At 48.2% G+C, this 21,737-nt stretch overlaps 1 protein-coding gene and 1 long non-coding RNA gene across 4 annotated transcripts in view; both read left to right on the forward strand.

The window, feature by feature from the left end:
• Positions 1-1,718: 1,718 nt before the first annotated feature.
• Positions 1,719-5,279, forward strand: LOC148383117 (uncharacterized). Its single transcript, XR_015853543.1, has 10 exons — positions 1,719-1,980; positions 2,239-2,432; positions 2,557-2,670; positions 2,902-3,057; positions 3,983-4,018; positions 4,103-4,173; positions 4,310-4,414; positions 4,559-4,671; positions 4,827-4,869; positions 5,079-5,279. It is a non-coding gene; the product is annotated as an uncharacterized LOC148383117 (long non-coding RNA).
• A 2,340-nt stretch (positions 5,280-7,619) lies between these two features.
• coro7 (coronin 7) overlaps positions 7,620-21,737 on the forward strand; it is a 34,330-nt gene continuing 20,212 nt past the window's right edge. The window contains exons 1-9 of one of the 3 annotated variants that reach the window (XM_088358668.1): positions 7,620-7,895; positions 8,961-9,060; positions 9,134-9,214; positions 9,471-9,541; positions 9,648-9,834; positions 10,432-10,508; positions 12,453-12,503; positions 13,548-13,631; positions 13,916-13,998. In XM_088358668.1, coding sequence (XP_088214794.1) covers positions 7,836-7,895; positions 8,961-9,060; positions 9,134-9,214; positions 9,471-9,541; positions 9,648-9,834; positions 10,432-10,508; positions 12,453-12,503; positions 13,548-13,631; positions 13,916-13,998 — 794 coding nt within the window. In that variant the 5' untranslated portion in view covers positions 7,620-7,835. The remainder of the gene's footprint in view (positions 7,896-8,960; positions 9,061-9,133; positions 9,215-9,470; positions 9,542-9,647; positions 9,835-10,431; positions 10,509-12,452; positions 12,504-13,547; positions 13,632-13,915; positions 13,999-21,737) is intronic. The other 2 variants (XM_088358671.1, XM_088358669.1) reach the window with 2 other exon arrangements.

Genomic DNA, 21,737 nt, shown 5'->3' on the forward strand with positions numbered 1-21,737 from the left:
TGCGGATGCTGTTCCTGGACTTCAGCTCAGCGTTTAACACCATCATCCCACAGCATCTGGTAGGAAAATTGGAACACCTGGGCTTCAACACGCCCCTTCGCAACTGGCTGCTAGACTTCCTCACCAACAGACCTCAGTCAGTCCGGGTCGGACAGAACACCTCTGATGTCATCACCCTCAGCACAGGCTCCCCTCAGGGCTGCGTCCTGAGCCCCCTGCTGTTCACCCTGATGACACACGACTGCGTCCTCAGGTTCACCACCAATCACATCGTGAAGTTCGCAGACGACACAACGGTGGTGGGGCTCATCAGAGACAACAACGACCTGGACTACAGAGAGGAGGTGGAGCAGCTGGTGGGCTGGTGCAGAGACAACAGCCTGATCCTGAATGAGGAGAAGATGAAGGAGATCATCGTCGACTTCAGGAAAAAACAGCCTCACCCCGCTCCACTGATCATCAACAGCTCAGCTGTGGAGGTGGTCAGCAGCACCAAATTCCTGGGGGTCCACATCACAGAAGACCTCACCTGGACTATGAACACTACGGCACTGGTCAAGAGGGCACAGAAGCGCTTGTACTTCCTGCGGAGGATGAGGAGAGCCCACCTGCCCCCACCCATCATGAGGACGTTCTACAGGAGCACCATAGAGAGCATTCTGACAAGCTGTCTCTCTGTGTGGTGCGGAGGCTGCACCGCCTCCGATTGGAAGAACGTGAGGAGAGTGGTGAGGACAGCAGAGAGGATCATAGGGGCTCCTCTTCCCTCCATTCAGGACATTTCATCTCAGCGCTGCATGTCCCGTGCCCGTAACATCATCAATGACCCATCACACCCCCACCATGGACTGTTCTCCCTGCTGCCCTCTGGGAAGAGGTTTCGCAGCATCCGCTGCAGGTCCACCAGGTTCTGCAACAGCTTTTTCCCTGCTGTCATCAGACTGTTGAACACTAGAACTGTTGAGCTCTAAACTGAACTCTGCATCACACATTCACAGAACTGTACTTTATGACACTACGGACCTCTATCTTGCACTATCTCGCACTACCAACTTTACTGAACTTGTATAAACCCTTTAAATAGAAGTTTAATACATGGTTTAGCATTCCTCTGCACACTCTTGAATACTGTTTTGCCTACTTGCACTATTGCATAATTATCACTGCTGCACTTTATACTTATTTTTAATATATCTATATATATATATATAGTATATGTATATATATATATTTTCATAGGATATGTTACTTCTATTCAACTGCAATATCACTACTTTGTTGTAAGACGTATGCAACGGAATTTCGTTTTGTATGCACCATGTGCAGACAAGATGACAATAAAGTTTATCTAAGTCTAAGTCTAAGTCATGTCAGGTCAGCTGTCTGGAGAGAGAGAGAAGTCCGGACCTGCGGGCGGAGCACCACCGTGCCACCGCCGCCATGACGAAACTCAAAAGCAAACTCCATGAGGAGAAGCAGAAAGAGTTAGACATTACCAGGGAGACATTACTGCGGCAGCATGAAATGGAGCTGATGAGAGTGATCAAAATCAAAGATGGAGAGATCCAGCGACTGAATGCCTTGGTCCTCAGCCTGAGGGACGGCCCCATGGACAAGGTGATCCGCTCAATCCGTGTCTGACTATCCGCACGCCACGTCGGGCTTCGATGCGGCCGCTACCGTATTGTGTAGCTTGTCCCCAGTAAGCGTCGCGGCGCTCCGTTGCGGTCTCAACGGCCCGGTGTGGCGCAATGTCTGCTCAGGTGAGGAGCGGGGGCGCTTTGCTGGCGGAAGTGGAGGAGACGCGGCGGTGTCGGGAGACCGAGCGGTGTCGCCTCCACCAGGAGCGCGGAAGAAGCCCTGGCAGCGGCCCAGCAAGCCTGGCAGTCCCGAGCGGCCGAGCTCCGATCGGCTCATCACCAGCATCGGGAGGAGCTGAGCCGAACCAAGAGAGACTGCGAGAGGGAGATCCGCCGACTGGTAGGACTGATCAGATGCACGGTGCGTGGCTATGTTCCCAATTTCGTTGTATACCTGCAGTGCAATGACACCTAGGGCATTCTATTCTATTCTATTTCACAAGAAAAAAATGTCCGGTTGCTCGCTTCGCTTTTGTCACAGCAAAGGTGTTCTAGTCGATTCAAGAAAAAAATTGGCCGGTTGCTCTCTTTGTTTTTGTCACAATTCTGGCAAATGAGTTTGCCCGCCTGCCTGAGCGCTCCCCGTTTGTACATCCAGATGGATGAGATCAAGCTGAAAGACAGAGCGGTTAGTGTTTTGGATAAAGCCCTGGGGCCGGCCACGTCCGCCGCCTTCAGCTGCAGACTCAGGCTGCCGAGCAGCAGATCGCTGCCCTGAGGGATTCCCAAAGGGCGGGCCTAAACTACCCTGGAAGTGGGGTCAACGCCGCTACTAGCAATCCTCTTCATAGCGTAAGCCACCTCATCACACACTTGCAGTACGCATGACTTAGTGCGTTGCTGGAGGAAGGTAGAACAAAAACAGTTTTGAACTTTGAACGAGTGCTTGTGTGTGTGTGTTGCGAGGCGTTTTCAGTCTCAGGAGGATCGGGACACGCGACGGTTTCATCTGAAAATCGCTGAGCTCAGCGCAGTCATCAGGAAACTGGAGGATCGAAACGCCCTGCTTTCTGAAGAGCGCAATGAACTGGTAATTTATTGACGGCACGCTTGAAGGTTTGCGCTACGTTTGATGCGCGCCATCCAGCGAGGCACCCATTGCGCTTGCTTATTAGTTGAGCGGCGCGGCGAGTCGGTTGCCTGGTAGATGTCTTTTATTGGGAGCCAAAGCCACGATTCCGTTCAAACCGATGCAAAAGGAATGGATACGTTCTGGCCCGCGTGTTGTGCGTCTTTCACATCCCGCACTTCATGCTTGCAGCTAAAGCGACTGAGAGAAACAGAAAGCCAGTTTCTGCCACTCCTGTACAAAAACAAACGCCTGAGCAGGAAGAATGAAGAACTCTCGCTGGTGCTGTGTCGCCTTGAAAACAAAGTGCGCTTTGTCACCCAGGAGAACGAGGAGATGGCAAGCTTGGCAAGTCGACGCGGACAACGGCGGCGTGCCAACAGAGTCCACTGCATTTGTGTTCCACAGAGAAGGCCTAGTTCGCTCAATGACCTGGACCGCGGTTGCGGCCAGCAGGACGGTGAAATGGAGTTCCTTCAAGTTGTGGAGCAGCGGCACATCATCGACGACTTGTCCAAGGTCTTCAGGCAGGCGACTCGGTGCACGTACGGCAGCGCCGCGCTCGCTCGCTGTCACCAGGAAACCTTTTCCGTCCAAAGCTTGGCCGGCGGCCGCCATCCAAAAAATTGGCCCCTTAAATTCCGACCTTTCAAGCAGGAGCATTGTGCGCACGCGTTTGAACACGCTTTAGACTTGTTTTGCCGTTTTCAGCAGCTCGAAGCTCCCGTTTTGTCAGCGCCTTTGCCACTCGCTGTGCGCTGAAAACGACGGACTTGCCCGGCTGCTCAGCCCGTCAACCATGAGCCGCGACCGCGACGTCATTGTCCGTAGGCAGCTAGTGGCAAAATGCACCCTGTTAGAGTTGCGCTCGCTCCAACTTATTTTGCAAGAACCACACGGGAGACAAGTAAGTTCTTTTGGACACCTGCAGGTTGAGAGTCCATCCGTTGTACGAATGAAGTCTGACTCCCGGCTCCTGCACGAGCATTTTAATTAAGAGAAACAGGGTGGGTGTAAGAGTGGATTGAATAGAGAAAGCCCTTGACCTCTAGTCAAAACATAGCAAGGGGTGTTTTACGACTTTGTGTAGGAAGGGATAAGCGATAGGGATAAATAAGGGATAAATAATATTATTTATTACAGATTGCAGTCAAAGTCAAAGCAACATAATGATACGATAAAGATAATCTGGAAAACCCTGACACACCCTCTAGTTGTCACTTTTGGAAAAGACGAGCGTCCCTCCAATCATCGCCGGTTACGTGTTTTTCAGGCTCTGGAGACAGGAGCTCATGTCAGAAATGTCATTGTGAGTCGCGTTTGTTTCTGCGCCGGAGCCGTTCGTTCCCTTTGCATCCAAAGAATCTCAAAGGCGGATTATTTGTGTCGACAGGAGAGAGATTTGCTGCTACGATACCGACGTCGAGAATCTCTGAGGAGGAACAAAGCGTGAGGTCCTGCAAGGTGAGTCTGTTTGTTTGCGGCTGCTTGGTGTTGCGCAAGATGAAATGGCCTTTTTCTCGCTATCGTTCCTCTCGTCGATTCATCGTGAGGTGTCGCTTCAGTTTGTTCAGAGAGATGTTTGCTTCCGCGCCCGCAGGTCATCGAAACATTTTACGGCTACGACGAAGACGTGTTGGTGGACTCGGACGGATCGTCCTTGTCTTTTCACACCGACAGAACCCCCGACACGGAAACCGAAGAGGTAGCCCGCCATTTCTGCCAGCGTATTGGCACCAAACATTCCTCTTCAGCCTGGAATCGGACTCGTCTTTGCGTCGCGGGTGCTTTGTCGCCGGTCTGACTGATTCTGGTACTAGTGCTGTGTTGCATTGGTGTGTGCATGAAGAGGCGGAGCTTCGCTACCGCCAGCTGACGCAAGAATATGAAGCGCTGCGACGAGCCTACGCTCTGCTAGCCCAGACCAGTGAAGGGGACTACGACGCCGAGAAGGAGATCAAGGTGGCGCCCCTTCCCGCAACCCCCGGCCGGGTCGCAGCCTCCCCGTTCTCACCCAGCCTCGGGTGTTCTCTGGTCTGAAAGGAGGAGGAGGAGCCTCCCTCCTCCTCCTTTCAGACCAGAGAAAAGCTGATGGTAGAAATGGGTCACTATCAAAGCAGAGTAGCAGATCTGGAGTCAGCGCTGAAGCAACAAGGACAGGTAAGCTCATCAATGAGCACACCTTTTTCTCAGACAAAATAGCTACATTCTTCAGTCACTCATTCGTCTGGCATTAGTGGACCAACCCCCCCCCGAACGTGGCTGGGAAAATGCGTAGAAAAGCAAATGTCATTTTCCAGTCAACCAAAGAATTTGTGGATGAAAATGACACAACATTCCAAAGCTGTCCACGCGTTTGTCTCTTCTAGAATGTCAAGTGGATGGAGGAGAGTGCCTGGAGCCTTCGCCTTCACACAATAATAATAATAATAATAATAATAAAGGACAGCAATAACAATAGTGTGAAGGTCTTCACCTTCACACTGATTGTTAGAGATTTGCTCACTCCAATTTATTTTGCAAGAACCACACGGGAGACAAGTAAGTCCTTTTAGACACCTGCAGGTGGAGAGTCCATTCGCCTTCACACAATAAAGGACAGCAATAACAATAGTGTGAAGGTCTTCACCTTCACACTAATAATAATAATAATAATAAAGTGGAATAACAATGTGTGAAGGCCTTCGCCTTCACACAATAATAATAATAAAAATAATAATAAAGGACAGCAATAACAATAGTGTGAAGGTCTTCACCTTCACACTGATTGTTAGAGATTTGCTCACTCCAATTTATTTTGCAAGAACCACACGGGAGACAAGTAAGTCCTTTTAGACACCTGCAGGTGGAGAGTCCATTCGTCGCTGTGCATGCAGCGATGTTCGAATGGAGGTCTGAACCCTCTTTCCTGCAAGAGGATATTTATTAAGAGAAACAGAGTGGGGGGATGAGTAGGCTGAGTAGAAAGCCCTTGTCCTCTAGTCTAAACATCTCAGGGGATGTTTTACGACTTTGTGATAAGGAGGACAAGGTAAGGTATTTATTACCTGTTGCATTCCAACACAATCCTATGATAAAGATAACCTGGAAAACCCTAACACTAATAATAATAAAGGACAGCAATAACAATAGTGTGAAGGTCTTCACACATCAATGTCGGCATAACGTGTTTCGGCTGGCAATTGCATAGCGGCAATGCTGTCTGTCACTCATTCGTTAATCTTCGCGAACGACCAATCAGCAGCGAGTGGTCGTTGGAGGCGGGATTTTACGGGTCATTGACGTAATTTCCCGTCACGAACGAGTCAGTGATGCAACATCCCGTTCATGACTGGGTGAGGGACTGTTGCCAATGGATCAGTGTGTAAGTGTTGTATAATAGAAAGTGTTGGATTTTTGGTCCACAATTTGGGAAGCGCGCTATCCGCGCCTCACGGCAAAAGCCATACCCAATGGCTATTATCTGTTATCCAATTTACTCACCGCATGCTCGTTTTATTTCTTCAGTTTTAGGAAAAGGCTAAGACACCGAAACAAAATTTAGACTTACACAGGTTGGTTGAGTTCAATCACAATTCTTGTTAAGAAAGCTCTGTTTTCATAAAAGTACTATACACCGTTGGGCCTTGTGTGCGACCATGCTCAAGAGCAGAAAGTCTCCATTCAGAAAAGGTAACGTTCAAGGTTCTTTGGTCAGCTTATATTCAGTGGCACATGCCAGTGTGGGCCGAGTTTGATGGGTGACGAGTCAGGGGGTGTGGCAAGTTCGCAGGAAATTTTGATTCTATGGGAGTGGGTGCTGGTTCGATGAGAACTGTCCTTCCTGTAAACCATTCTTGCACATACATCCACTTCGCCCACTGTCGCACACCGCCCATTCATCATTCTTTCAATTTTGTCATTTTGTACGGAATTATGTGAGCTTTTGGCTGTGACATCATCAATTTATAAATGTTCCCTGACTATGCAAAGTTTGTACTCACCACTTACCATGTTTTTGTTTGTTTGTTCTTTTGATACTCCATGTACTTGCTTACGTCATCATATTCTTAGTTTAATCATGCTTCCAACCACATCTTTTCTTTGTTAGGCAAAATATTTCCCTCTGTCCAGAACGTTCAGTAGTAATCAAAAACTGGTGTCTAGCATTAGTCAAAACATAAGATATAATCAAGTACTGAACATTTTTAGATGATTTTGGCAGCGTCTGTGATTTAGAAAATCATCAGGCATGCATTAAACAGTTCCTTAAGGGTCATTAAGCTATTCAGGCAATATATCACAAAACATTTGTTATTTCAAAGTGCTCAGATATACATATCAGATCATAAAGTTATAAAAACCTTTGTCATTACCCCCTATCAAAAAATGTCTAGTCATGTCTTCTTTATTGATTTGGTGTGTAGGTATAATTATATGCTTAAAATGTTTCTTTTATTGATTTAATATTTATTCAATGAGGTTTGAGCATATCTGTTTTTGTAGCTAGGCAGGACATTTTGTATTTCAAACCCATTCCTTCAAAAGAAATGTTAATTACCTGAGCCAATTATTACTATATAATCATAATTATTATTATATAATAATAATTTCGTGTAGTTGTATTGTTTGGGGGGTTCGTGTAGTTATATTGTTTGATGTGTATGGGTTGTTTCCACGGGATGTGAAAAAAAAAAAATCCGGATCAGTGTGTGTGTGTGGGGGGGGAGGAGGATTTGTTGAACAATTTGTTTGAACGAATCTTTTGAGTGAACTGATTCTAAAGATTTAGTTCACCTAAAAGAACTGGAATGCACATCACAACTCGTTCGTGAACGGGAAGTGACGTCATTTTCTTCTTCGTTTTGTTTTACGGCGAGGTGGCACCAGCTTCAATAGGCATTACGGACATCTACTGGTTGAAATCATATGAACTGAAAAAAAGAACGAATCACTTCGTTCACTCTCGTTCACTGAAAAGATTCGTTGTTTTTAACGAATCGTTCACTCGTGAGCCAACACTAGTATCAGGAACACTCTGCCGTTTGCAACCTGCTGGTCGCCCGCTGTCGCTGTCTCAGCCAACGCGAGCGACAGCGAAAACACCCGGAAGGCGCTGACACCTCAAGCAGCGAGAGCAGGCTACCATGAACCGCTTTAAGACTTCCAAATTCAAAAACACCACTCCAAAAATCGCCAAGAAGGATGTGAGTGAGTTAGTTGGTCGACGAGCTTGTGGTGTCTGCTCCTTTTGTAGCATTAGCATCACCGCGGGTTACTCCTAAACTCGCGCTGTGTTGTGGGAGTGGGGCAAAACGCCTGCTTGCTTGTTGTGTTGAACTTCCTGCATTTCGAAATGTATAATTCACATCTACTGACGACTGATATTTTTGTGTGTGTGGACGCAAAGCAAGCTCCATTGCTTTCATATCTATAAAGCATATCTATCATGACTGGACTTCATTTGCATGCCTTTTAAAACCGATTCATGTCAGATAGCAACGCCTGCAGCTTCCCTTGGTGTATTATGTAATAGTGGCTGTAAAATCTCAGCAATGTTCACGCGTGCATTCCTTCAATCTCGTCATGCCATTTAAAAGACAGCAGGTGGCGCTGTGATGCTACTTTTATCGCGTAAACGCAACGTGACTAATTTACAACAATTCGAATCAACAGAAGCCAATTTTTGTTTTAAAAGGAACCCAGGCACTACACGATGGGCGAGTTTATGTAATTCTACTCTTTAAAGGAAGCTAACCGGTTCTTGTGTAGAAATAATGGAGGGTTCAACGAAGAATGCATGCAAAAAAAACTGTACATCATCATTATACAATTAACTACGATATAAGTCAAACTTCTTAAATGCTGTCTGCTGCGCAACATAGAGTGCACTTGCACCACTTCCTCTGCACTTTGTTTCCCACAGGAACTTGAGTGTCAGCTCCATGCTTCCTGTTTCTTGATGACTTTGCTTGTAAAGCCCAGAGCGGGTTTCTTGTGCCATCTGGCGCAAGAAACTCGTCTTGAATGCAGTGACAGGGTGTGCATGTTACCTGCACCCTCAGTGGACCTTAATCACCAACTCCAGCTTTCAAACCCACCACTGTCAAATTGCAATTTTAATGTGCAGTGATGTACAAAAAGGCAATCATGCAGAGGTCTGTGCCTCTCAAAGTGTTTAGGCCAGCAGGGAAGGCGACGACGACAACAAGCTCCTGTGCACATAGATTGACTTGCAGTCAGATGTGACCTGTGGCCTCTTGAAATTCCAGGGATGGATCAACCGTGTACGTGGTGGCGGATCCTTCCCCTGCCAGGGAAAGCGCATCAAGGCGAGTGCCGAGCTGGTGGCCTTCAACACGGGCCAGGCCGGTAAGAATTGTTTTTGTGCCAAGGAAGCGACTCAACTGGCGTCCGTTTGAACATCGTGATGATGCGTTTTCAGGAGGCGGTGTGCTGGGCCTGACGTCTACCAAGCCTGCTGCGGACGGACAATGGCGCGTCACCCATATCTCCTGTCATTCGGGTACTTTTCGTCAAAGCAACGAAACATTGAAAGGAAATGCGCTTGTGTATGTGAATGGGTAATATGGTCGCATGACGGCCAAAACACTTGACAGAGACAATCCTAACAGAAGCTAAAATATATGGAACGGCAGCCATAACGGAGAGCTAGGGTGTTACGACGAGGCAAGCGGCTTCTGGAAGCAAAAGTCGCCTGAGCCAACCATCTGTCCACTTTCAAAAAAGTCCAGCTTCATCCTTTGTACTCTTGCCGTCAGATCTGGTGACCGATTTGGACTTTTCTCCATTTGACGAGCGTCTTCTGGTAACGTGCTCCGCGGATGAAACGGTGAGCGCTTCCTTTCCAGACCTCACCTTGTCTTCCGTGTCCCTCCAACAGCCAACCCAAAACAAATATGTGCATCATCCAACCCGGTTTCTGTCTGCGTGCGTAGGTGAAACTGTGGCGTTTGTGCGATCCGGAGCTGCAGCAGCCTCCGGAACCCGAGCTGACTCTGGGAGCCGGGCAAGGACGGCCCGACCTGCTGCTTTTTCACCCGACCTCTTCCAGGCTGCTGGCTGTCGGCGCCGCCAAGCGCCTACTCCTTTGGGACACGGACCGCCGGCAAGCGCCACTCGCAGGTAATCACGCTTTGCGCGCTGCCCTCCACGCTTGGGACAGAAGTTTGGGACACGCGGACTGAACCATTTGCCATTTGGTGAACAAAAGTAACTTGAGGACGTGTGACCCAATACTTGTGTCTGGTCTGGATGACGTGTGGATCCCGTGTGTTTGTCTTGCACTCTGTATTGCGGCGCTGATCAGCAGCTAATGCTACTCTGCTCTACGCGTGACCAAACAAAAGGCAATGCGCGTATGAGGGGCCGGAACAGGTAGCCCAGATGGGACATGCGAATTCCACAAAAATCCCAAGCGCTCACTTTTTCAGAAATAGGCGGATGGCTCTGTGGCTTGATTTCGCATGGGTCAGGTGGGCAGGCAAATACTTGGTTGCCAGTCCTTCCGAAGTGAGTTTTCCATCGCAGGTTTGAGTATTGGCCATGTGGTTCATCGCTCGACATGGCCGAAGCCAGACAAGCCGCGCTTACCCCTGAACAGACATGCTCCCTCCCGTTCATGAGGTGTTCATTTTACGCCTGTGCCTCATTTTCTTTTCCCGGTCTTAACGCAACCATCCCTGTCTGCCTAATGTTGACCTTGCCATGTGGTGTCTTCAGTTTTGGAGGAGCATGCTGAGCAACTGCAGAGTCTGAGCTGGAAAATGGACGGGTCCCTGCTGGCTTCCACATGCAAGGTGAGCGCAAGCTGCTGTCAGACTTTTGAGCTTGTTGCTACCACCTCACACATAGCTACAAGACAATACTCCCCAAAGGTCAGCAGGGAATAAATCCGTCAATTTGACCCAGGCTGTTTTTATTAATCCGATCAAAAAAAATACCCTATTTTTGGTATTTGTCTCATTGCCATGAAGGATTTTCAAAGTCACTCTGAAATAAAAACACTCCAGATCTATAGATCAGGTAATTCAGATCTTAGAGGCGGCTTGTGATCAACCATAATTGCATTTTGGACCACTAGATAAAGCCATTGACCCACATGGGTTCAAGCCATCCATCCATTTTCTATATGGCTTGTCCATGGCCACAGGGGTTGCAGTTGTGCTGGAGCCTATCCCAGCAGTCATTAGGCAGTAGGCGGGGGACACCCTGAACCGGTTGCCAGCCAATCGCAGGGTTAGGGTTACCTAACCTTAGGTAACCGTAACCCTCGGCTACGATCGACGGCGTGCCCCATCAATTGCTGTCTGTGTCATCCCTTTCTAATATGTAAATGCGGCAAGACGAATAGGGGCCTCTTGGGAAAAGTGAATTCTGCCTACTTCTGTGCTGTCTTTCCTCAAATAGGGTCCGCTGTGCCCCAATCATCTTTGTTACATAGTCATCAATGGAAGCCTGCTTTTCCCCCTTCTGAGGGGGCTGTGCTTTTCTTATATTCTGAAAGGGCGTGCTCCAGTGAGCCTCTGCTTCCCGTTGAATACATTAATGGCGCCTTTGAAATGGGGACCCCACCCCCTTTGTTTGTCTTTGCTGCGACGGATTACAAATCATGACTCAAGATTCAAGAGTTTTTATTCGCCATGTTTGAGCGTGCCAAACAAGAAATTTGACTTCGGTAAATCACAGCCTCTGTTCAACATTTAGGTGACTAACAACAACACTCAGGACATGTGAAAAATGGCAGATATTTTCAAACATCCCCTGATCTTAAACTCCCAAGAGGGCAAGGAAAAACGCAAAACTCCAGCTAGGGGAAATGAGAAACCTTGAGAAGAGACCACTGATGGTAGGGTCCCTCTTCTAGGATGACCAGGCTGCATTGGTTGCAGAGAGGACACATAGTACAAACAGTGTAGACAATTCAAAAAAGGTGTGGAGAGCAGGATGTTATTGCACAGTAATGACTCTGAAACTCTAAGAGTGGTGTGAGTTCATCAGAGCAACAGCCCGACGGGGCTAAACGTCCTTGTCGACGCGTCCCGCCTGCTTGCCGTCCTCCTCCACCCTGAAGAACTCGCCGGGGTAACGAGCTGAGTTCGTAGCTCCAGGTTCTTCTCTGTCGTTGATCCCAAACGACTCCGTTGGGGTGCTCCGACCTGGCTTATCAAAGCAAATAGGGCCTGTATGTGTGTGGGCCTGAGCTCTCGACCGTGGTTTGCATGCATGCAAATGTTTGAATTGCACAAATGTCAAATGCTCCTCCACCCCTGCCGTGCCCCAACGTATCTCTGCGCGCATGGGCCACTCCACTATGCAAATGCCCAACATCATCGGGCGGCAGGAAAATGAGGAGGCAGCAATTACCTTTTTATTGTGTGCGATTTCGCCGCGTTGAGTCCATAAACTCCCCTTGCTGAGGAACGATGCTCATTGTAAAACCAAGCAGAGCGGGTTGTTTTCGATTCGCTCACAGCCAAGGGCCGTGTGTCTTGCTACACACACACTTGCATGGCTGAGCCTCTCTTTAGGGATTGTCCATCCGTGCACAGCAAACATCTTCTCTTGGACTACCCTCTCAAAGAACAACTCAAATTGAGAAAAGTACAATAAAAAGGCTGCATCTCAACACTCGCGTCTTGCTGACCGCCTGATCGCATTCGGGTCCATTTCCTTCCGATGGAGTGATGCGCAACGTGTATGTTGCTCGTTCTACAAGCTGATCATGATTATCAATCCTCTAGGACAAGATACTACGAGTGTTTGACCCAAGAGCCCAGCTGAAAGCAGTTCAGGTGAGCATCTCTTCTCCGATTGTGATTGGCGACAAGAAGCTCCATTTGAAATCCGGCTCTCCTCATCCCCCCCCCCACACACACACACACACACACACACACACACACGATTTCTCAGCTTGCATTTGTTCACCTTTGCTGTGCATTTTTGCAAAACATGCCACTCCAACATTACCTATCAACTCAACCTTTATTCAAATGGCACTTTGCCTGCAAAAAAAAATACATCCAAATGAAGCAAAAACTGGACTCGCCATTGGCCCCGGACCGGCTCCCAGCCAGTCTAGGCGAGAAAAGGAAAAGTCAAAGTGATGCCATTCTTCATCTTGCTCGCTCTTCAAATAGGCATGCGAGCGAGCCCCTGAGTCAGCAATCTCCGCCTGCCTCTCCTCTAGCCACATGGCCTCTGCCCAAATCAAGTTGAGTCGGGGCTGCGGTCTGCCACTTCTACTTAGTCAGGAGGCAGCTTCTTCGGGAGCTGCGTCTGAAAGCAGTTGGGGCGCGTTGGCTCCCTGCGAGTGCCGCGTTGGAGGAAGAGATGGTGATATTACGAAGTCTCCCTTGCTCTGGCGCACAGAGTGGGACGCCTTTAATTGTTGACACATGCGCATGCTGACGCCTGATTTTTATCCTGGCGGGTGAAGCAACATTCCCTGCAAGTAACACCGTTCTGCCTGGTGGAGGAGCCAAAGCAGGCGGCTAACACAAACGGATGCAGCAGCCATCGCTTGCGCCCTTGTTGGCCGAGTCCAGGCGCTTGTTGGGCCTTGTTGGTCGAGGCCCTTGTTTCCAACCATGGAGATTTGATTGGACGGAGCGCTGACTAATTTCAACTTCAAGCAGCAATAGTGTCCCTCTCCTCATACATTTGTGTTTGAGCCCCAAATAACTATCAGCGTTACGGGCCGCTTGTGTCGGTGACAAACAAACAAGCTCCCCTTTAGTGTGGCCATTTGCGTCCTGTCCACTGACCGACGTGGCCTTCTCTGCTCCTCACACACCCACCGTGGGAACATTTTCAAGAGGTACACTCTGTCTCCACAGAGCGCCGCCTGCCTTCAGAGCCACAAAGATTCTCGCATGTTGTGGGCCCAGGATGACTTTCTGCTGACTACGGGCTTTGATAAGGTAACAAGGGGGTTTGTGCTCCTTTTCCGTTGCTCATTGTTCGTGTGGCTCCAATTTTAAATTGTGATACAAATTAAATCAAGATGTGGAGAAGAAGCGGTGGACCAAAATGCAGATGTCACGTGCACTGCAGTACATTTTTGAAGTCCGGGCCGTCTGTTTTAAAAATCAAACGTGACTCTTAAGCGCCAAAGTTTCTTCAGCCCCGGAAGAAGAGAAAGTCTTCCACGCTGTGCTTGTTCCGATTGTGGAGGCGTTCATGTCGAGTCATGTTCTGTTTTTAGATACACAACCGAGAGGTGAGGCTTTGGGACGGCAGGAACTTGACTTCTTCTGTGAGGTCTCAGACCTTCGGTGCTTCTGGCGGGTGAGTGTCGTGCAAGCCGTGGGGGTCCGTCCTAATGGCTCATAAATGTCTCGGCCAGACATGGCACCCACCCTCGTAGAGGTTCCCGTCACCCTCTGAGCTTTACCTCATCAACGCGGACTGCCCATTGCTGTTGCAGCATCCCCCGGCATTCGTGCCGTGCCGTTCACTGTGCGAATGTGTACTCGTATCAACAACCGCCGTGACGGGGTGAATGTGTTGGGGGATTCGGTCTGCAGAGGACTTGTGGGAAGCGCAGCGTTCTGTTGATAGTGCCGTCCGTCACGTGCTTTTTAAGAATATGAGAAAGACCAAAAAAAACAAAAAAAAAACATTGCGGCCGACTTTTAAGGCTGGCTTCATGCAGATTTAATGCCCATGTGTCATTGTCTCATCTCGTAGTCGATTTGAAGGGACACGTATCCAATGTAACCGCACATGAGTAGATGCCCAAATTGCAAGCTCAAAGTCAAACGAGCACAGTGGAGCAGTTCTTCCCTGTCATTTTTAGGCCATAAAGAGAGACCTCCCCTTTTTTCTGTTCATAATTGAAAGGGTGGCTGTAAAGATGGAGTGGCATTGAAGCGGCAGGCTGGACTCTGTGAAGTTAGCGTTTGGCCGTGTGCAGTTTTCAATAGTACTGCTTTCATGGGATTTCCACAAAGTTGCCCCCATGGGCTCCCTCCAGACGGGAGAATTGGGCTGTGGGTTCGGCGTCATTTTCGTAATGATGGAGTAATCTTACTTGGGAGGTGCTTGGACTTGAAATCAAGACTGTGGCAGGGATACATTGCCTTTTGTTTTCACACAAACTGCGCTTGTGAACGCAGCTGATGGCCACATACGTGTACGTGCGTGCGCGATCTGGAACACTGGGTGTCATCAATCCAGCCTCCAAAAAAAGATGGATGTTAGGAGAGGAGAGGAGAGACTTGTCCCTTTCTTCCATCAGAACCCATGCACGTGCTGGCAAAATCAGTCCCAGATGACTGCTCTCCTGCGGCGATTAGCGGCAGCTGTTAAGCAAAGCGCACAAAAACTCCAACGTGGCCGTCTTTGCCTTTCTGTTGTCACCCATCAACGGCTGGGAGGGCAGCAATTGCCGTCCTCGGGTTGGGTGAATGTCATCATCTGCCTGCGCCAACTTCCAGATGTGACCACCGTGCACACTCCTAAACTGCGTATTCTGGCAGATCAAACTGACGTAATCTGTTCCTCGTTTAAGGTTTCGCTTTGCGATTGGGTGGCAACAGTAAAGGAAGGCGCTTGTCCTCACAGGAGACTCCAACTCGGTTCCACCATACTTTGTATTATTTTGAGCATGTATCTGCAATTTAGTAGGACAAGCTTCTGGGGGCTGCCATTTTAGATCTAAAAGTCCAGCCAGACTTTCATGTCGAAGTTTACATGACGTGCATTTGTTGTTAAGACACTTGAAGTTGTCCTTTTTTGGACTTGCCTCTGTCTCTTGTCTTTCTGCAATAGTTTTGCTGAGTTCTGGAATTGTATTTGATGGAAGTATGCAGAGTGTTTGGCACGGGATGTTGAATAGAATTCACAGAGCTTTCATCCCACAGGTATGCGCTCAGGGATTAGAAAGACTTTTTGGTGTGAATTTGCCGCAGAAGAAAAGATGGGGAGCGTGGCAAATCTCTTTCTTCAGATGTCCCTTCCGACCTCCTCCGTCCGTGGCAGTCGTCGTTTTGCAGACTGTGCGGCCCATGTTCCCCATCCCCCCAATATTCCATAAGGGAAAATGGGTTTTGTTTTGCCATTTCTCAAATCCAATGTGCTAGCATCTGGGATGTGTTCCATGTACAGAAGCCGCCATCTCCTCCTCAGTGTCAGGGGCCATTGTGTTTCCATTTTGTCATATTTGGCCTTTCCGTTGAGGCTAATGTCTCAGTGGCCGATGGTTGTGACAAAGACGCGAGGAAGGCCGGCCGGCAGGGGATGCGCGCCGGCGCCCTTGCAGTGTGCATGCAAGCATATGGATGCCGTGCCTGGACACGGGGGAGGAGTCCTAGTCCAGAGAGGCACAATGGGGAATAAGAACTATTCCGGCTCGTGTTTGCTTGTCACGCTAGTGCCTGCAATCTCATCTCAGGGTTGACACTCATACGCATGTTTACATTGTTGCAACCTTCCACAAAATGGAACAACTTGAAATCATCAAGTCTCCCAAACCACTTCACTCTAGACTGTGGAAGGTGGAAGAACAAAGATGATTTCAAGCAAGTGTGTTTCCCATTAGTGGATGCTTTCCGCCGGCCTCCGCCGCCTGTGAGCAGATTGCCACTGCTTGACAAAGGATAGGAGCAATAAGTCGTTATGTTAGTAAACAGTCGCAGAGACTTTTGGGAGAGGGAGACTTCATATGGGTCCTTCTTACGGGTCCTTCTTACCCGTCTTGACTTTTTCGTCTTTGCTTTGCTCTGCCCCTGGCCAATGGATGTCACTTCCCATGTGACTGCCATTTGTCCTCGAAACGAGTGGGTTCCGGTCCGTGGATCATTTGGTACCGGGCCGCACAATAAAGAATAATGAAGGCATGATTTTACACCTTGGTGACGTGTACATAGCATAACATTACTCATGTTATATTGGCGCGATATTATGAGGATGCTGCAGGTAAAGTTGCATAGGAATACACAGTGGATTCACGTTTATTATTATACTATACTGTGGCGTTCGCATACATAATTCCTCCGTGGAACTAAGGGTCGGAGGGTGTTTTGGGATGGCAGTGTTTATGCGGTGACGTGCTTCTGTTGTTGTTCTACTATATGATTGGCTGAAAAGACAGTACGGTGATGTTTAAGATTGTGGTTGGTCTGTTATGCGAAATGGGATAGTTCACACGGACGATTTTTGCAAAGAAAACTTTAATAAACAATGTGCAGCCGGTGATTATTTGATTTATTGATGCTATTTTTTGATTGATGCATTGTTTTTAGAAGTTTTCTTCGCAAAAATCGTGACATTATCAAACACCAGTCCGTGAAATTATTGGCTGACAGTAATCCGGTCCGTGGTGCTATAAAGGTTGGGGAGCACTGCCGTAGACGTTTCCCGGCCATTGTCGCACATCTGTTTTTCTGAATGTGTGAAGCTGCCGAGGCTGTGTCATTTTGGACATGGCAAAGGCCCGCATGGGCAAGTTCTGTCTGTCACCCGAATGAATGGCGTCTCACTGTTTTGCCAGGAATTGAGTGCGAGCGTGACTTCTGTTTGCGATTAGCATGTCGTAAAGTGAGTCATTGTTTTTTTTCCCTGTGTATTTGAATGCAAGCAAGATAAGGGCTGGAACCAGATTGCTGCTGCCTGTCCCATTTCCCCTCATTGGTCAGGAATACGTTATGACAACAAAAGCTGCCCTTCACCTGCATGGAACTCCTCATGCTTCGATGTCCCCCGCAAGTGCACTTGACCCCAAGCAGATTCAAATGCTCTTGGAACTGCAGACAGCGGGAGAGTTCAGCATCTTGCGGTGGCCAGGAAAGAATTTGCCCATTGTGCAAAAGCAATTTAGCAGTGCAAGAAGAGAAGAAAACGGTGAGGACCCTCGGGGTTGGGACTCCAGCTGAGGGGGCTCTGTCGATTGTTCTGCTCTAACGTCAACGCTACGTTATTTCAATGAGGTCAATTAGTCAGCCGGCACTTGTGCAGATGTTTTGTGCAATGGGGCCCGAGCGCTTAGAGAAAAGCTGCAAGCCCTTGCTGTGTTTTGTCCGTAACCTCACTGGGAAATTGCAGCTCTGGTACAGTACACCATTCAAAAGTAGATGGTCTTCACATAAGGGTTGTTGGCCTCATAGGGTTTTATTTACGTACTATATCTATAGATATTGTGATCCATTAAGCATCTTGCACGAGTCTCCTGCTCCGTTGGGAAATGTGGATACGAGCTTTGCTTTCTTTGTTCCATCATTTGGTGTGCGGGAGTGCATTGGGGGCACAGGTGTGTCTTCTAATGCAGCCCAATCGTGAGGTGGCGGGCCCGCATCGCTGCAGGCAATTCAGAATGGTCAGTCCCACTCACTTCGCATCTTTCAGACTCGCAGGTAAAGACCAGCTTGAATTCCTGACCCAACCGGTGACAAACATAATAGCCCAAGTTTGTCTTTGAAGATGTATGCAGGCGGGACCTGGACAGGCAGGAGTATAAATCGTTGTTCTTCTTTGGGATGCTTTTGTCGCAACCTTCTGAAAATGTGCTGTGTTCCTTTGTTTGGTTGTGTTCTGCTGGATTCCACTGAATGCTATTGGTACGGGTCAGCTCTCAAAGAGATGGGGGCTAAGAGAAACTTTCCCTCAAAGATCCTTAGGTACATTTTTGAACGCACGGACAAGGCAGGAAAATCTTGAAGCATCCACTTGTTCCTCAAGAGACGAAGGTTATATCCCGACGGAATCTGTCTTTTCAGTGGTACCTGACTGGAACAACATAAGCCTGCTGAACAAATAGCAAGAAGAGACACCCATGTGTGAAGAAAACCCGTGTTGTCTCCACGCATCTTGACCATCGTTGCCTTCTTAGCGTCTATTTATTTCACAGTGAGAACAGCGAGCGCTTTATCACCGGGCAAGATCTAACCTCACCCGGCTTCTCACGAAAATGACAGAAAATGAAAGGTTTCAAACTTGGAGACGGACAGTTGATCTTTTGGGCTACCTTGATGTAGATCTTACTACAGAGGGAAATTTAAGTGACCCCTACACCTGGCGTCTTGAAATTGCTAGATTGCTGTGACCCCTTTGCCGCTCTCCTCGGTTTCTGTAGCCCTCCCGTCATTTTTGTCCCCCTTCAATATCAGGCGTTGCCCTCCAAGCGCACTTTGCTAAAAAAGTTGCAAAAAAGTTCAGAAGACACGTGGCCATGCGAGTGCGGACACAAGCGCCTCCTGACGTGGAAACTGGCCAAGTCCTTTCCAGGTTGAACGGAGGAGGATAACGAGATGAAAGCTGATGACGGCCAGAAAGAAAGAAATTAGGAAGGAAAGAATGCATCCCAGCTGCAGAGATGGAGTTGGCAGAGCCTTCGCCGCTTCTGACCTTCACTTGCTTTGGCTAAAGTCTAACTCTGAAGATGGAAAATATGCAGCGGTGGAACTCGAGAGACCCCTACTCCACCCCCACCAACTCTTCCATCTGCTTTACTTCTTTTCAGAAAAGCATCCTCCATCGAGAGTGCCTCCTTTTTTGCACAATTTATTCTCTGGTCTCTATTAAGTCGTTTCCTTCTTTGGTGACTGGACTTTTATGTGATCCATCAATCACCCCGCCCTGCTTGGGCTCGGGCCTCCGCATGCACTGTGCACTATCATCTGGGTTCCCTTCTGGCTCGCCACAGTTATGCTATTTTCTGCTACGCACGGAGTTTACATTTAGCTTGCGGTCGCTCGGGAAGTTCTGGCTACCTTAGTTTGGGGGCCTGCTCAATGAATAGCTTCTCCGAGCAAACTTTCCACTGAGCCGCCTGGGATCCACTCGGGATGGCGACTCGCGCTTTGGTCGGCGTCCTGCGTCCGTTTCCAGGCCACAGCCAGGGCTGGCCGGCACCCACCAAGGCACGTGGCGTCAGCCTGCCTGTCAGTCGCCCAGTGTCTGTTGATGTTTGTTCAACGCAGTGGCGGCTTTCGCACTGCCCCGAGGCCGAGGGAAGCTCCGGGCCCTCGGGCGCACTCTGACGCTCGCCAAGTTGCCACCACTGCGGCACAGCGAGTGACGTTTGGCACAGAAGTCAATTTTGTTTGCTCGCGCGCGTGACACTCGAGCTGCACAAATGATCGGCTTATGTTACACTTTCACGGTTGGAATCGTGAATTGTGAACGCAAACGGAACTCGGTGGGTTCTAGCTTTTGGAAATGGAAAAACAAGCTCTTGTATGCTGCCTATCCATCACATTCATGCTAATGCTAAAATGGATGGGGCTGTTTGGTCCGTGCAGGATAGTTCTGTCATTGAGGTGAAATTTGAAACATGACGTAAGAAACGTCACTGTTTGTTTAGCAAAACAGTTGGAAGCGTACAGCTGTCTAGAATGGCCACTCAAAATGATAGTCTCCATGGCTCCTTTTGAGGATCTCTTTGTGCCGACATCCATGTTTAGCCTTGACCAATCACGTTTCAGAAACAAAGCAAGGGGTCTAAAGAGCGCAGATTAAAAAAGGCCCACTTCTTGTTCTGACATTTGTGACTGTGCAGACCCTTCCCACTGACAGGGTTCTGATAACGTTAGCGCGTCTTTTCACCAGTTGGCCCCCAACAGGTGTTGGGTTCGTAGGCCAGGGTTCAAAGGTCACTTTAGCAGGGGAGCGCAGTTTAAGCCTCCCATTATGGTCGGACAGTCATCATTTGTGTTTAGACTGAGTGCACTTCTTTTGGGAGAAAGGTCATTAGTTGTTCTTTCCTTTCCAATCTTTGGAGCCAGCCTTCATGTTGTTTTTTAATACACATGGAGAGCGGTCATCAGCAGCACGTAGAGTTTCTCCTCTCAATGAAAATGTGGAAGTCAAGTTGGAAAGGACCTCCCTAATTTTGTGGACGCAACGTGAAGGGTACGTCTCCCACAGCCAAGCTGTTCGTGTGGACGTAGCGCACATCAACCAGACGGCCTGCCTCCCACCCTCTGCCAGAGCATTGCGAGAGAAAGCGGTGGAAACTAGGCAAGCGCCAACAGAGCCAGAGAAGCAGCTTCTAAAAACAAAACGGTACCGGGTTCCCCAACCCCCACACAACTTTTTCTTTTTTTTTTTTTTTTTTTTTTTTTTTTTTTTTAAACCCACCCGACTCGGCGATTCTACTCTTTTGAGGCCCTTTTTGTGTTTATTAGCATGCAGCCACACGGTGTGATGAATGTTCTCCTTGGGCACTTCCTGGCTTGCTATGCACAAACTGTGCCTGTGGCTTGGCAAAATACAACTTATCCCGTGTAACCAGTCTGTCATTTCTTTGTGTTTTGCATCAAAATATGAAGGGGGGGTACAACAGTTGTGTTCAATGGGCCAGTTTATTTGTTTGTAGGTGTGCGTGTATGCTGTTTTGATTCCCTGCCAGCGTCCCAGTCTTAAAACAAACGGCTGGGTGGTCAACTTTTGTCTCGTGTTTTTTTTAAAAAGAAAAAGAAAAAAAAAAAAAGTGAGTCAGATGCAAAGCTCTGCTTTTGACCAATAGGGAGCATCAAGATCTTGTCAGTACACTGAAAGTCTCAGTCAAGTTGATTTGGAATAGTGCCTATCTGGAGAAATGAATTGGTTCATTGATCGTTAATAATTGACTTATTTGTTGATTATTATAGCGTCCTCATTGTAACTTGTTAAAAATGTAAATAAAGAAAAAAACTGTGATATATTTTAATGACATTATGCTTGGGTCTGGCTCGAGTTTTGGGAACAGTTTAGACATACTACATGTTGAAGCGCCTTATGTTGTTGTTAGCTTTGTTTTTTGCATCACCATTCCCAGTCCTCGGTTTGTTTTGACAGTCTCCTCGAGTGTAAAACATGCGCTCCAGACACATACAGGACCTGACCGAAACCGCAACAGACGGACGGGCACAGAGCGTTGTGTCTTCACACTGCCCTCACATTGTTTGCGTCTTGATTTGCCTTTAGGTGCAACAACAACGATTGAAACAGCAAGAGACGTCATGTTGTTTTTAGTATTAGCATTTCATATCCACAGACACAAGGTGCAGTAGCGGTTTGTCATTTTTTAGCATTAGCATTTAGCTTTT

This window comes from Syngnathus floridae, chromosome 17 (assembly GCF_059516105.1).
Source record: "Syngnathus floridae isolate MCC-2025c chromosome 17, RoL_Sflo_1.0, whole genome shotgun sequence".
NCBI lineage: Eukaryota > Metazoa > Chordata > Actinopteri > Syngnathiformes > Syngnathidae > Syngnathus > Syngnathus floridae.